Here is a 16366-nt window from a genome sequence, read left to right on the forward strand (position 1 = left end):
CGCAGCAGGCTGGTGAGGTGTTGGAGTTGTTCCTTCTAGCCTGCGCTAGAGACAACATTGTGAATGTATGCAGCACCGTATGAATTATGGGGGAAATCAGTATTTGGTTCATAAGCCATTGGTAGCTGGCTACACCCCCATGCAAGCCAAAAGGCATCTTGGTGAACTGATATAGGCCAAAAGGCATAGGAAAAGCCATCTTCTCTCGGGAGGCTGGTGTCAGAAGGATTTGACAGTATCCCTTGGTTAGGTCTAACAGAGATCAATTTTGCGTTGCCCAGCCACTTGAGCAGTTCATCCTCCCTTGGCATGGGGTATGTATCAAACCAAGAGACAGCATTCACCCTCCTGAAGTCAATGCAGAATCCGACCGCTCTGTCAGGCTTAGGGACCAGGACTATGGGGCTCCGCCGCTCACTTCTGGACTCCTCAACCACTCCTAGAGCTCGCATCATTTCTACTTCCTTCTGCACAACCCCCCACTTCTTCTTGCAGAGTGGACGGTGGTTCTCTCTCACCTTCTGGCCAGGGATAGTGGCAACGTGATTGCTCTTCACATTCGTCCTCCCTGGCCAGGCTGTCAGGACAATGGGGAAGGCTGATACTAGCCATTGTACCTGCTTCTACTGTTCGACATTGAGCTCCTGGCCAATTGCTACTGGCCTCAGTTCAGTTGGTTCATCAGCCAGTGGCCCCAGCTCAGGTTCCGGGGGGTACAGGGTAATCATCAGGCCTTCCCGTTCCTTCCAGGACTTGAGGAGATTCACATGGTAGGCCCGCATGTTTCTCCAGCGTCCCAGTAGCTGTATCTCGTAGTCGACAGGCCCTACCAGTCTGGTTACTTCAAAGGGGCCATGCCACTTAGCCAGAAGCTTAGATTCTGAGGAGAGTAGTAACTAACAACAGGACCCGGTCTCTGGGATCAAAGGTCCTCATCTTTGTCCCTCTGTTGTACTGGTTCTCCTGAGCATGTCGGGCTCGCAATAGATTCTCCTAAGCCAAAGTACCTAGATCCTTCCGCAACCGTAGTATGTACTGGACAGATCCTCTGACCTGGGTTTCCTGTTCCTCCCAGATCTCCCTCAGTAGATCCAGGATTCCCCAGGGCTGTCTTCCATAGAGAAGTTCAAAGGGGGAAAAACCAGTGGACACCTGTGGGACCTCTCGTACGGTAAAGAGTAGTGCTTGCAGCAACTTATCCCAGGGCCGCGGATAATCCTCCATGAACTTCCTCAGCATTGATTTCAGGGTCCCGTTAAATCGCTCCCCTAACCCACCCATCTGGGGGTGGCAGACTGAGGTTTTGAGGGCATAGATATTTAGCAGGCGGGGTAGCCATCAACCTTGATGTTACATTAGTTCCCCAGCCTGTTAGTATCTCATGTGGTAGCTCAACTCTGGTGAAGAACTGCATGAATTCATTAGCAATAGCGGGAGCTGTGGTGCACCGCAAAGGGACAGCCTCGGGGTACCGCTTTGCGTAGTCACTACGACAAGAATATACCTGTGCTGCTCTTTTCCACAGACCCTACCAAGTCTAGGCCGATATGGTTGAAGGGATTCTGACCACAGGTAAGGGCACCATGGTGGCCCTCGGTACCTTTGGGCCAGCCTTTTGGCACTCAGGGCAGTAGTCCCGCACTTCTTGGTGTATACCAGGCCATAAAAATCTTCGGGCCACCCTCTGAAGCATTTTCTCCTTCCCCAGATGCCCAGCCCAAGGCACAGAATGGGCCAGGCGCAGCAAGTCTCGCTAGAACAACCGTGGGACCAGCAGTTGGCACAGGACTTCCTTTGTCTGCAGGTCTTGGACCAGCCAGTAGAGAAGACTGTGGTGGATCTCAAACTGGGATCCTTGGGGAAAGCACTGGAGTTAGCCCTCCTCCTGGGTAGGGCCTGTCGCTTGTTCCCAGGACTGGTTGAGGGTTGGGTCTTCCCTTTGTTCTTCTAGGAGGTCCCTGTCAATGTCTAGCCACCCTTCCCCTTCCCTGTGTGGGGCTTCAGGTGGGGGGAGGTTGGTCTCTGGTGTCCCAAGGTTCCCCGAGGGTCCTTCTTTGGGGTTGTCCAGGCCCAACAATGCCCCCCATGTGGGGCATGCCCCGCTAACTCCTGAAGGGTGTACCCTCCACCCATGCAGGAGCTCAGTGAAGCCCTGCCATTCACGCCTTAAGATCACCAGGTAGGCTAGCTTTGGGGCCACCCCAACCAAGCATAGGCCTTCCTGATGAACGGCCTCAAGTCACTCCCTGGGTGGTCGGGTATGGTCTCACATCTCTGTGGATGTCCTGAAGATGTATGGGTGCTCTGGCCGAGCCTGTGATCTTCACCAGGCTGGTCCGAATGAGCTTTTGGCTGCACCCTGAATCAACCAGGGCCGTTGTTAGCAACCCGTTCACCCGAACAAATCAAGATCTTACCTGGGTCCCTCTTCCAGGCACCATGACCGACTACCCATTCATGCTTTTAGTTACAATCCATGTAGGGCATTCTCTACAGAAATGCCCCCCTTGTCCACACTTGCAATATCGGACACGATTCCTCCCTGTAGGTAGAGTGGCCTGGGGTGTGCTCCGTCCACCTGGTGGGTCCTCTCTTCCCAGGCAGGGGTTGCCCCAATTGGGTCCCTTGTGCTGAGCATCCTTGTCGGCACCGGCGACCTGGAATAAAGGTGAGGATTCCCCGCTTCAGTCTTGCGGGGTCCCCAGCCTGCCGGTCAGTCTTGATCTCCGGGGCTCCCCCGTTTATGGGCCAATCACTCCGATCCCTCAGCAGCCATGTAGTCTTCTGCCAGCGAGGGTCGTCGGGTGACGCTGTTGCACCCACTACTTCCACCCCCAGCAGGCAAGATCTGGATAAACTGTTCCGGGCCACAGCTTCGGCCACTTGGAGCCCAGTCCAATGTTCCGGTTCCAGCCACTGCCAACATGGAGTCGCTGTGCCACCACTCTGGGTCTGACCCGTGGTGGGTACCGCTCACAGCGGAGTCGCTGGTGGTATGTTTCGGCGTTGACGTCTGTTTGGTCCAGGATGGCTGCCTTGACCCTTAAGTATTCTAATGCCTCCTGCAGCTTGAGGTTCCTGTATGCAGTCTGTGCTGGGCCAGTCAGGTAGGGGTCCAGTGCTTGGGTAGCCACTGGGTGGCAGTGTCATGAGGAACACTTCTGGATCGTCACTGGGCCCCATCTTTGTCTGGCATATCGGTATTTCCATCAGACTGCCCAGTCTGCTCCTGCCGCGCTAGGGAAAGGGTTTGGGGAGGTCCACAACAGCCATGCCATTCATGGGACTAGACGTTCCTGCTGCGCCTGTTGTTGGGTGGCTAACTCCCGCATGAGCTGGTGCTGCTGTTCCTGCGCCATCAGAAACTGTTGCTGGGAGGTGAGCTGCTGAAGCAGCTGTGTCTGCTGCTGCTGCGCAGCCTTCTGCTACTGGTTTTCTAATAGCCATTTCAGACGTTGCTTGGCTTCCATTGGTCTGGTTTGGGTCCTTGTAGCAGGTCCCGATCGCTGCTCGCATTCTCGACCAGTTGTCGCAGGGCTGATACACCCGTCACCCTACAGCCCCGCGGTTGCATCTGTAGGGTTCCCCTCAGTCTCGGGGCTGCGTGGCCTTGTGGCCTTAGTCAGATGACCCTCGCAATCAGGGCAGTGCAGCCTCATGGTTGGAGTCAATAACACAGCCCCTGGTCTCGGGAAAGTGCTTCCTAGTGGCCCAAGTCAATAATACGTCCCTTGCTCTTGGAGCAGTGTGGCCTAGCGCCAGAGTCAGTAACACTGGTGAGCTGGGCCATCACCCCGGGGTGCTCAGCCCAAACTGAGCTGCTCTGCTGGCTTTTATATCCTGCTTCCAGCTGGAGCATACCCAGCAGAGTCGATGGGGTGTGGTCTCCTCGGACAAGACAGAACAGTTAACACCTGCTGCACCAGTTCGGGCTGATAGGGTCCCTGCCATAGGGACCTTGTTAGTTACCTCTTCCCATTGTGAAAACTGATCATTTATTCCTACCCTTTGTTTCTTAGCTTTCAACAAGTAACCGTTATCCTATGATTGCTTAGTTTGCTTAAGAGCCTTTGGTGAGGGACCTTGTCAAAGGCTTTCTAAAAATCCATGCACACTATATCCACTGGATCAACCTTGTCCAAATGCTTATTGACGTCCTCAAAGAATTCTAACAGATTAATAAGACGTAATTTCTGTTTACAAAAGTCATGCTGACTCTTTCCAAACATCATGTTTATCTATGTGCCTGAAAATTTTATTCTCTATTATAGCTTCAACAATTTGCTGGGTCCTAAAGTTAGGCTTACTAGCCTATAATTACCAGGATTGCCTCAGGAGCCTTTTTAATTTTTTTTCTCCTTTTGGGGGTAATTCTTCCATCAACCTAGTTGCATCTATTTTTGGGGGGGGTGGAAGGGGAAGGGAACGGACAGGTTAGCATAGCTTCAGCACTCAGAAGTGTGAATTTCATACCCCTGGGCATCATAGCTATGTCGACCTACTTTCCAGTACAGACCAGAATAAAGTAACCAAGTGACATTAGGGTTGTTTCAACTGTTCTACTTAAGGTGGTCTGAAGGAACTAAGTGGGTCACCATGTTCTTTATGTTGCAGAGGGGGGAGGGAGCACAAGAGCATGAAGAGCACATGTGCAACTTCTGCTGTACACTGCTAGTGAAAATATTCCAAATTGCAGTGCTGGGGTGTCCACAAATCATGAGTAGGATGTATATTTGCAGTACGCAAAAACCAAAAAGTGTTATTTGGATTTAATTACAAGTGGATGGAGAAAGACTTAAAATGAAGATTGGTCAGAGATTTGCAGTTTCTGCAATTTCACAGCATTATCACAGACTACTTAAACAACTGAAGTTGCAGAAAACCTCAGTGCTAGTAAAAGCCATACACAGTGGAAATCCTGCTCAACTGGCTGTTATCAGGGCCGGCCTTAGGGAAAATGGCACCCTGGGCAAACTTGCATTTTGGTGCCCCTGGTCCCTGTGAGGGTGACACCCCTGCCCCCATTGCCCGTGGCCCCCCCATGGGCTCCTCACCCTCCCTTCCCACCTAATCCCTGCACTGTGCCCCCTTCGCCCCAAATGCCTCCTCCACCTCTTCCATCCCTAATCCCTAGACCCCCTTCACTCCCAACCTCTGCCCCCTCCTGTGCATCCAACCCCTGCACTGTGCCCCCTTCACCCCAACCCCTGCGCACTCCTCTTGTGCCCCAATTCCTACCCTCCTACCCCCTGCACCTCCCTCCTAAGCCCCTAACCTGTGCACGCCTCCTCACCCCAACCCCTGCCCCTAAGCCCTGCACTGTGCATGCCCCCTTCACCTCACGCATCCCAACACCTGCCCCCCTCTTGTGCCCCTAACCCCTGCACTGTGCCCCCTTTGCCCCTAACCTTGCATCCTCCTCCTGCATCCACATGGGGAAACTGACCTGGATGCACAAAGCAGCTGGCATTGCTGCTCACTCCCCCATTGGACTGCTGCTCCTCTGCCCCACGGGGGCCTAGGGGGCTGTGAGGGGGAGGAGGAGCAAGGAGCAATGTCAGGGCTTCCTGCATCCAGGTCACTTTCCCTGCAGGCTGTGTAAGGGGAGGGCAGGAAAGCAGCAGCTCCTGATGCCTCAGCACAGCCCAGGTGGGGAAGTGACTTGGATGCAGGGAGCCCTGGTGTGTGTATTGGGGGGAAGGTGTTGAGGGGAATGTGTGTGTGCCTGTGTTGAGGGGAAGTGTGTATTTCAGGCTCCTGACCATGAGTGATTTCTTAAAGAGAAAGCGCACTCACTCACTCAGGCACACACGTTCAGACAACCATCTGCCAGCAGCTCCAGGCCTAGAGAGGCAGCAGCACACACAGATTCCCCCTGTCCTGTCATCCCAATTTAGAGGAAATTGGGTACACGGGTGGGATGGAGGGGGAGACCCCGCCATCAGCCGCACCTCCCCCCGCAGAGCAGACAGGAGGACGCTCCCAGTCTGCAGTGGCCCGGGACAACTCCAGGGAGGAACAGGGGGGTGGGAAGACAGGAACAGCAGCAGTTGCACACGTGGAGCAGGGCGGAGGAGGGGCACTGCTACTTCCGAGGAGTCACCTAGCTCTGACGGCTGGTCGTCCAACTGCTCCCTGCAGCTCGGGTCTCTTTCCCCCTCCCTCACACTGCTGCTTGCCTGCCTACCCTGCTGCCTCCGTCAGTCCAGCTGGCCTCTTGGCAGCAGGTCAGGTGGGAATCCAAACCCTGCGCACAGCACCCCCTTGGGCAGGCTGCCCTGGGCAGGGGCCCATACAGCCCACTCCAAAGGCCAGCCTTGGCTGTTATTAAAGAAAAGCTACTGTAACTTATGTGAACCTCAATGATATAAAGAGGGGATCATGTACTATTTGGCAGAGAATGGCTGAGATTTAGCTAGACTAGCAAAGCATAACATTCTTGCATGTTCAACCAACCAGACTCCAGCACAAATCAAAAATCAGCTGAACTTTTGGAGAAGGCAGCTGATATCCTTCAGGATGGTTTCAGAACTTTAAAACATAAGAAAACAAAAACAAAGCTTTTAAAAGGGAGTAATTTCTAAATTTTTCAAAGCACAGCCAGTACCTTTTGTGATACAGCCAAAAGTAGAAGCAGAACTACAGCACTTATAGCTCTCTAGAATTTTATCCAAGAGTAAGGAGTTAATGGAGCACCTCTGTAGTGCCAGTAATGAAGAAAAACAGGATAGTCAGTAGCTGTGATTACTTCAAACTACCCATACATTTGCATCCCTAGCTGGTGGTAAGACATTGCCCCAACCCTACCTACAACAAATGGAAACTGAAGACAGTGAAAGAAGTACCTCACAATTAGCACATGTAAAGGGATTACTTCAATTCACATTTTTGGTTTATCCAAATACTCAAGCAAGTGATACATGCGATGGCTCTGGATAATACTGTACCAGTTTACAACATACAACTGCAAATCTTCTCTTGGCTTCTAGAAAGGAAATGCATGCTACTACAAATCAGATACCAGCATTGTAGAATATCATCTGAGGTTTCATCTGGACTCATTAAACTCAATCTACAGAGAGAGGTTCTTAAGAAACAATGATCAAAAGCCAAATTGTGCACACCCAGATGCAAGGTTTTCATGTGGAAAAGTGTCTTATGAAGAGACTACTCAGATAATTCACTGAAACCCAGAGTGATTACATCACAGACTGTCTTATTGGATAGAAGTGCCACCAAACACGTCAACCAGCTTTCAGGATGTCCTACACCAGTGATGCTGATTGCAAGCACCAAGCCTACAATACAACTGTAGACCGTGACTTGTGATGCTACCAGTGAGGCTCATGTCCCTGTTTCTACTACAGGTGACAAAGCAGGAAGATGTTTCCGATTCAGTTACACCACCAAGTCCAGACACTGATGTAATGTCCACGAGAGGTTGTAGACCACCTCTCAGACATATTTTGTAGCATGTCTGTATATTTAACAGTATTTTAAGGATATTTGATTTGTAACTTTATGTCCTTTTACATTTAAGGGGGGAGGAATATGTAGTGTAAAGGAAAACAACAGTATTTCTTTAAATAGTTTGTAAGCCCTCTAGCGGTGCTCACCCTTTTTTAGGTTTTTTAGGTTGGAAAGAGATCAGCAATGAGAGTACCAGCATCTATATAGCTAGGCCTTGTATGTTTGCGTAGAGTGAGTAAACAGTCATGTGGGACACAGATGTGCCCGTGCAGTTTCCTCACATTCTTGTTCTGTAAAAAGCAAAACACATAAAACCTGATCACTGCGATCCACATGTGTCTCATATCTAGTAGTGAAGCCTTCGTGTCCTGAACAAGCTATAACTAGTAGAAAATACATCCCTTCATTTGTTTAGCAATATAAGTTACCATGAACACCTCTCCACTACTTTGATCTATGCACTGAGACACACAGTCACAGTATGTGTCTGACTTCCCACAACAATAATGTTCTCAGGTAACTATCACTCAGTAGGAGAGCCCACAAGCATTCAAAAACAGAACTTTCTCCAGATCTAGCCTACATAAGTCACTCTTGCAAGAGTGAAGAACTTTCCAAAAATTAATCAACTAAAATTAGTGCATCAAAAACTTACCCTAATTAATTGACAAAATAATGAGGAAATGAGCTATTCCACCATCACCTCTTTTTAAAAAAAGTAAAATAAATAAATAAAATACCAGGTGCTAACGCAAGCATCATGGCTGCCTCCTCCATCATTTCCTAAAACCTAAAAAAAAAATAAAAAAATCCCAACAACGTGGCCACTCTACCAGCTCCTAATCATCACCTAATGTCTGATTTTGTTTTATTTTAACCACAGCAACAACAGCAGCTCCAGTTCATCTCAACCAACTTCTTCTCTTTTATACCAAAACCCCCCAAACAAAACTTCTAAAACTCCAGTATCAAAAAATTAAAATAAAAGGCCTACTAAATACTTGACATTTCAAATGCTTTACTTTTTCTCTCTTTTCTATATCTTTAATAAAAAGTTAAAAGAATTTTTAATACTGTATTTGCCATAATAGGAAGCAAGCTACAGCCTCTGCATACCAAACCCCAAACTCTGTTCAATGTTAAACAGTAACTGAATTTATTTAGCATCTTTAATTCCTTATATTCCATCTAAATTAATACAACAGACCTTACCTCTTTCAGAATTAATGCAAAACTTCTCTTCAACCGCAACTTTCTCTCAGCAAGTTATTCACACAAACACTTGCTACTGATAAATTAGGCAAGCTATTTTTTCTATGGACTCGAAAAGCAGAAAGGAACAACACAAAATCTCTCATAGGGGAGGAGCTCAGATGCTACATTGTTGGGGGCCATAAAAATACCTAGACAGAAAATTGTGAGGCATTTGAATGAGGAGAAGAAGGTTGTTCCACGCACAGGTTCAGTATAGAAAAAGGACAAGAGGGAGGAATGGGAGAAGGAAGGAAACAAATGTGGTGTATGAAGGATGAAATTATTGGCAGAATGAAGGAAGATGAAAAAATTTGATGGAACATGTTAGAAATCAGAGAAGTGTACTCAAACACCAAGAAGTTGGGTACATGAAGGGGGCCATTAATCAGTATCTCTAAGACGGTTCATAGATTAGTACTGGGGGTAGCTCCACATGTAGATAGGCATCTTTCTGTTCTGGAGAAAAGAACGTGCCATGGAAGATAAATAAAAGGGAGAAAAAAGATTGTGCTATATATTTCAGCATCTGCTGCCAACCTTAACTTCACCACTTCCACCTGAACTAAGCACATTTCTCCAGCCTTGTTCCCTGGCTCTGTTTATCCGTTCCATCTGGAGAAGACAAAAAATAAAAGGAAATAGAAGTTCAAGGATTCAATTTTCTATTAAAAATTCAATTTCAATGTTGAAAATAAAATTCAAACGTATTTTACCCTTTCCTTTTCCAGTCTTCTCATCTGCTCAGCCTTCTGAAAGTTTGAACAGTGGGAATATTAAACTATATATTCTGAGGTACTTTATGACGAACTACACAAGGGAAGATTTTATTACTTAAAGCATCATTGTAAATAGAAAAAAAAGCCAAAGTATTAGGTCTACCTGGTCTCTTTGTCGTTTTTCTTTCTCAAGTAATTCAAATCTTCTCTTTTTTGCAGCTTCCTGAAAAATAAGTATATATTTAGAATTTATTAATAAACACTACTTTTAGCAAATTTAGATCATGGTAGTTAGTACTCCAATGGCAGAGGCACGCCCAGAAAGGTAAAAATTAAGAAGTTAAAGGGTCTTTGGAGGAAAGAAATAAGGAGGAAAGGTTTGGAGGTTTTATTTTGCATTTTAAAAATCGTTTTATTCTGGTTTTGGTTTTGATGTAGCTTGAAAACAGGTAGATGGGTGTCTTTATACCTCAAACATTTTCCTCCTTTCTTCTCCTGGATTCATTTTCTTCATTGGAGTTGGATGGGCCTAGATAAAAGGTAAAACTACAAATTAGATAGCTCAGTGCATGGTACTTTCTAGATCCCAAAATAATAGGAAAGTGAAGTCAGGAAGTGAGAGAGCAGTAATTTAAAATGTAACACTATTTTACAATACAGCTTCATTTATTATTCAGAAGTCTGCCTGAAAAAAAAAAAAGATACTGTTAAGATCTAAGGTAAGTTCTGTTGTAATTCTTCATTTGCTCTTGACCATGGGTTCTATCTAGTCAAAACAAATGAGAAAATACTTTTGAAAGCTCAATTTTAATCTTTCCTATTAATTACCCTTCTCTGAGAATATCAATGCACACTGATCCTCTATGCCCTTCTTAACAAGTTGAAGGTCCCTGGAGATGCCAATCACAGTGCTCACTGGGAAAACAAGTTGGCCTTGAAATTTCCAACTACAGAGTTTGTTCAAACTATAGTGAATACTTTATTCTTATGTAATAACACTGCTAACTGGTATTTACGTTCAGTAAAACCTCAGAGTGACAAACAACAGAGTTACAGACTGACCGGTCAACCACAAACTGCTTTGAAACCGGAAGTACACAATCAGGCAGAAGCCGAGACAAAAAAAAGCAAACACAAACACAGTACGGTACTGTGTTAAACTATTAAAAAATAAAGAGTTTTAAAAAAAGATTTGACAAGGTAAGGAAACTGTTTCTGTGCTTGTTTCATTTAAATTAAGATGGTTAAAAGCAGCATTCTTCTTCTGCATAGTACAGTTTCAAAGCTGTATGAAGTCAATGTTCAGTTGCAAACTTTTGAAAGAAAAACCATAATGTTTTCTTCAGAGTTACAAACATTTCAGAATTACCAACAACCTCAATTCCTGAGATCTTCGTAACTCAGATTCTATTGTATTTAGAGACATGTACTCTTCTGTTTGTTGGAAAAGGGCCATAGTTTTGTGGTATAATCTTGTTCCCTTAGCTCCCTCTGTTCAGTCAGGCAGATATTTAAAACATATACTTTGCCTGTCACCTTATACAAGGTCACAGTCAATCACTGAAAGAAGCAGGGACAATATGGTAGAATTACACTTCCTGCAGGCACCACTGTTTTGAATTTCTTCACTTTTGTATACACAGTGTAGTGGTTTTATTTTAAAGTGAAACTTGAATAGATTGAGTCTTGGTATAAGGTTATTTAACAGCACTTATAAATGTCCACCTTCAAGGACAACGTGAAGACCAAACAGCATGGCTTTGTCAGATGTATCTGTACCAGTCTGGCCCCATTCCACATCCTATTGCCAGTTTTCTTCTCCAAACACATTTTCATGCTCCCTCTACTTTTAAAATCCATTATTAAGATCACAAATTCCATTAAAATTTTAAATACAGAATTTGGTTTTGTCCACCAGAGTCCAGTGGTACCTGCTTCGAAACACACGGAATCTTTTAAAGAATAATCCATTGAAAGGACAGCATAACTAGCTACCTAATTTTGTTTTGCCAGGATTTTGTTACACCCCTCCATAGAAATGCAGTTGCTTTAGAAGAGGATCTACTCATTTAGAGGTACCGTCCTCCTCAGTCTAGTTCAACTTCTGCTTTCTCTGAAGAGTCCAGTACATTATGGAGCATGTATTGCATATTAACAGACAATTCACTTAGATGTGCCATCTGTTTGCCAGAAGCTGGGAATGAGCGACAGGAAATGGCTCACTCGATGTTTTGTTCATTCCCTCTGGGGCACCTGGCATGGGCCACTGTCAGAAGACAGGATACTGGGCTAGATGGACCTTTGGTCTGACCCGGTATGGCCATTATCATCTACTGATCACACTGTATATTTAAGTTTGAAGGTGCTGAATATGGAACAAGTACACTTACTAATAGAAAAAAATAGATCTGAACATCGAATAGATTAACAAAAAAAAATATCTAATACCACCAAGGTCTTATATAGTGCTTTTCCATCAATGGATCTCAAAAGGCCTTACAAAAGGAGATCAGTATCATTATCCGCATTTTACAGATGAAGAAATAGTCACAGAGAATACTCTGAATAGTGACTATTAAAAATAGTTCCAGGGGTTCTGCAAACTTCAGTTGTAAAATTACTGTATTCCTAAAACTGACTGCCACAAAATGAGGTTACTGAAGCCATTCAAACTGCAGCCAACTTAAGTAGCATTCCAAACCAGACTGATAGTAGTCTCCCAGCTCAGCAATATCTTCTTACAAAATAAGAAAAATAAAACAAAACAAGGCATATAATTGGTTTACCTAAATGCAACTATTTCCTGTGTAGATGTATGTCAATACAACAGATGTAAATGAAAAGCAACAATAATAGGATATTAGTGGACTAGTATTTTAAGTAGTTTAAGTAAGGTAAATCAAATTAGTTAATGAAAACAAAACTTCTGGAAATATATACCTTCCTTATTATCACTCCTGTGCCCTCACCTGTCTAAACTTAGCTAATGGCTTCTTCTCATGAAATTTTTTAGATGCATCGCCAGATTTCTTGATCATTAAAGGCACTCCATATTTTGCAGCAGGTTTGGTAATTTTCTGAGCTGGCACAGCTGAAGCACAGATTTGTCCTTGAGCTGGTCGTTTTACTAAACAAGAAAGGAAGAAATATGAATGGTTTGTCTCATAGTTAAACTTACATAGCTAGTCTTCTTTGGATATTGTTGCATTGCTCTGTCTCAAGTTACCTGACCGGTTATCAAGACAAAAAAGTCTCAGACTAGATTCAGAGTATTCATTTGAGAAAGGGGCACAACTTCTCTCCAAGCCTTTCCCACTTTTATTAGACAACTACCAAAATGGCATCTTCTTCCCAGTTGAGATACTTCCCCTCCAAAAAGTGAAAATCATCTCCTCTCCCCACAGAAGCAGAGCAAGAGAAATTTCAAATACCCAAGACCCCCAGACTAGGACACAAATGTACTCCAGTAGTTTTCTGGAAGTCTTCCTCTCCTCATCCAGTAATTTAAGTTGTTTGAATAAACTAGATGCAACTGTATGAAGCCCATAGGATAATCACTTACACTGCTATCTACAGCAGTTGGGCTTGCATGCAGTACCAATACTAGAATATATTTTAGAACATGTACTATTTTGCCATCAGTCAAAATATGCTTTGGTTGAGATATAATTTCTTTCAACATTTATTGAAACACTGTATAAAAGTCATTAAAAAAAAAAAACAGAGTTGAGTCTGAAGAAGTCCACATATCTCTTTTTCCTGCCAAACACATAGTTTGAGAGGGCTGTGTTGGCTATGCGTTTGGCAGGAAAAAAAAAAAAGAGATGATCTTGTCTAGATCTCTTCAGACTCAAAAGTGCCCCTTAAACTCTACCAAGTTTAGAAACTTTGACTACAGGACATTTCGAGCAGAAAAATTTTTTTTTCCTGCAGTTTCTCTCCACATTCATAACAAATGGGTAATGCTTCTCATCTATGGAATTCCTATCATTGTATTCCTGTCATTTATCAGATTATTAGGGTGGTCTAAAACAAGGAGAGAGACTACTAACAGAATGAAAATCATCAAGTACGAAAATTCTCATTCTGGTTTACAGCTTCTCCCCTCAAATTGTAACAAATGTCAAGTAGCAGATGTGATTCATAGAAGTTGGGAGGGAAGGAAAAAGCAAAATTGTAATTATTACATTAGAAAAATAAGGAGAGATAGAAGTTTTCCCATATAAAGCAAAAGTCTCATAATTTAAGGAATTAACTTAGGAACTCAGTAGCCTTACTACCAAGTGATAACTTGACAGAGAAGCAGCCACCTACTTTGCAAGTCTTCCTTGGATGACTCTCTAGCCACAATACTATTAGAAGCACGTGGAAGGGCCTTAATTCCCTCTATGAATGGTCACCCAGCTACCTGATATGCCAACTAGTGCAGTATTTTAACATCTTGCCTACAGCAACTTTGAAAGCTTAAGCCACTGGTATTTTGGATGGAACAGCATGAACAGGATACAAATGGTGTGTGTTTACTTGAGATATCTTTAGAGCTGCAGGAATGACAATTGTGTAACCTTCCCAAAGGAGTAGGTAAGACTGGAACCAAATAATGGAAGAACTATTTCTCAAGAATTATGTAAAGAAAAACTTACCTTGTGCAGAAAGGTTTCTGGAGCTAGAAAAACAACAACCTTATCATCATGACAACTACAGTGTTAATACATAGATAAAGAAACTAATTCCAAACCCTGTCTTTTGGAGATAATGGTGACTAGATAAATCTACACCTGGCTTTCCTAATCTGGCTAGTCTGATGAATTTTGACATCTGATGATACTCAGATACAGAATCCAATGTACCTGTATAAAAAGCCACTGGGCTGGGTATTTGGTTTTTTAGGGTGATTGGATGTATGACTCTAATCAGCCATACTGGAGCAACTAGTGTAGCGAAGATCACCAGAACTTTAATTTTAATTAATTAGTAGAAGTAGTAATAATTACAGGCCAGGGCCACAGTGTTGAGCACTGTACAGACTTAACAGATAGTAAGCGCTTTGGGGCATAGACTGTTTCCCTTCAAATGAAAAATAAAATTAGACTAGCTCAATGAATGAAATTTCCTGGTTGAGTTCTGTCTCATTACCAAAGTATATTAATGAGAACAGAGTCCCTGCTGAACTACACTTCACTTTTAAAGCCCAGGCTGTTAATCATAGGTGGTCCAGGTGCAAATGAAGGAGTCTCTGCTTCAAGAAGTAACTTATCTTTCTGCAGATGCAGCAGAGGTTCCTTGGCTGTCTATCAAGTACAAAAAGCTGGCCTTCTGTGCCTGTGAAGGATGATTTAACCTCTTCCTTTATGTGGACTGCCTTGAAAGGCAGCAGATTCTTCTTTGTCTGGCACATAATTTTCATTGCCTCAGAGGAACTCTGACCTCCACTTACTCACTGGTTTTGGGAGGGATACAAATATTCATAATTCAGAGCGTAAGCCAGCTTCTAACTAACAAGATGCAGAAACAAACTTCCACTGTGACACACTGCTCCATAATTGTCGCTAATGTGTTTCTTGCACCTTCCTCTGAAGCAGCTGGTAATATCAGTGACAACAGTGAATTCAGTGCACTACTGGTGTGATCCTGTGTGGCCATCCTTGTTTTCTTGCAGCACAGGACTGACAGAATTGTAAAAGTGAACTAAAAGGATGTGTATTTTGAGATTTTGGAAGATTGTGCTGCACAAAGTGTGAAGTTCAGAGATCTGGATGTTTTCCTTTTCCTAAGGTGAGGGACCATAACCCTTAGGTTATGCTGTGTTCCAAGTACAGTCCCATCCTGCAAGGCTTGCTTCTGAAAGAGAGCACGCAAGGTCTAGAGTAAAAGTTGACCTGGTTATCAACATATTGCTTGAACTAACCTGCCCACAACAGGACATTTAGATATGATCTGCAAATGACACCTAATATTGCATTGCATCCAATAAGCTGTTCCATGTACTCAGAAGTAATTTCTAGGAAGCATATAGTGTGACATTTAATTGCGGGAGGATACCAATGCAACACCAGCAAACTAGTTGCTGGAGACAACTGGCTCTAGATGACCACTACCAGGAAATGACTGACATGAAGACATTCTGGATCTATGCAAATCTTTACCATGGTGCAAAAAATTACGGCCGAAGCTGTATTTTGACCTATGGGTAAAGAATTTTCTGTGCTGAAATACTTTTGATTTTGAAAAACCTACAATTTTAAATCCTTTCCATCAGCTAGCAAGTTATGAGTAGATCTGTTTCTCTGGACAGGGCACAATTTGTGGTGATGTACATAAATGGGTATAAACAGAATTTAGGACCTGAACCTTGCTGTAATTGCTACTATGCATTTAAGACTCTGGGAGCAGAGCGTAGATTTAAAAAGTTTTATACAGCAACTGTAAACTCTCATACACAAGTGTTCATTTTGTCTGAGCATGCTCATTTTGAGGATTGTTAGTTGTGGGTGGGGAATCTATTTAGGTCTTCCTTGAGAGCTTCTGCTCCAGATTTTTTCTCTCTGCTAAGCAAACAGTCCTATCTTAAATACCCTAACTGTTGATAGTGAACAACAAATTTCTATGCTGGATTCAAAACTGAAGTTTAAACTTCTCTGCATCTCCAGCTTCTAATTTCTCTAACGTTTTCCCAAACAGCCTCACCCTGTAAATTTGGATGTGCAAGTTTTGCAATGATTGCTTCCCATTCATGGATGTAAACATATCTTTCTTGTACTCACTGATTTAGGAATCATTGCTCGTCACAAATCAGACTGAGATCCAGGAAAGACTGCCAAGAAAGCTTTTTTGCACACTGCACCAAGGATGGGACCAGAAAATGAATCCAAGACCTCTTTACTCCCGGGGAAATTCTGCACCACTGCATGCACACAGAAAACAAT

General features: G+C 44.0%; 1 protein-coding gene across 6 annotated transcripts in view; it reads right to left on the reverse strand.

Moving 5' to 3' along the window:
- NEK1 (NIMA related kinase 1) overlaps positions 1 to 16366 on the reverse strand; it is a 157039-nt gene that overhangs the window by 93543 nt on the left and 47130 nt on the right. For all 6 annotated transcript variants that reach the window (XM_084625385.1, XM_084625384.1, XM_084625386.1 and 3 more), the window contains exons 11-15: positions 12410 to 12567; positions 9910 to 9969; positions 9604 to 9663; positions 9438 to 9473; positions 9262 to 9336 (exon numbers count right to left, since the gene is read on the reverse strand). In XM_084625385.1, the coding sequence (XP_084481511.1) occupies positions 9262 to 9336; positions 9438 to 9473; positions 9604 to 9663; positions 9910 to 9969; positions 12410 to 12567 (389 nt within the window). The remainder of the gene's footprint in view (positions 1 to 9261; positions 9337 to 9437; positions 9474 to 9603; positions 9664 to 9909; positions 9970 to 12409; positions 12568 to 16366) is intronic.

Source organism: Lepidochelys olivacea, assembly GCF_965140295.1.
Source record: "Lepidochelys olivacea isolate rLepOli2 genome assembly, chromosome: 4".
NCBI classification, from domain to species: Eukaryota; Metazoa; Chordata; order Testudines; family Cheloniidae; genus Lepidochelys; species Lepidochelys olivacea.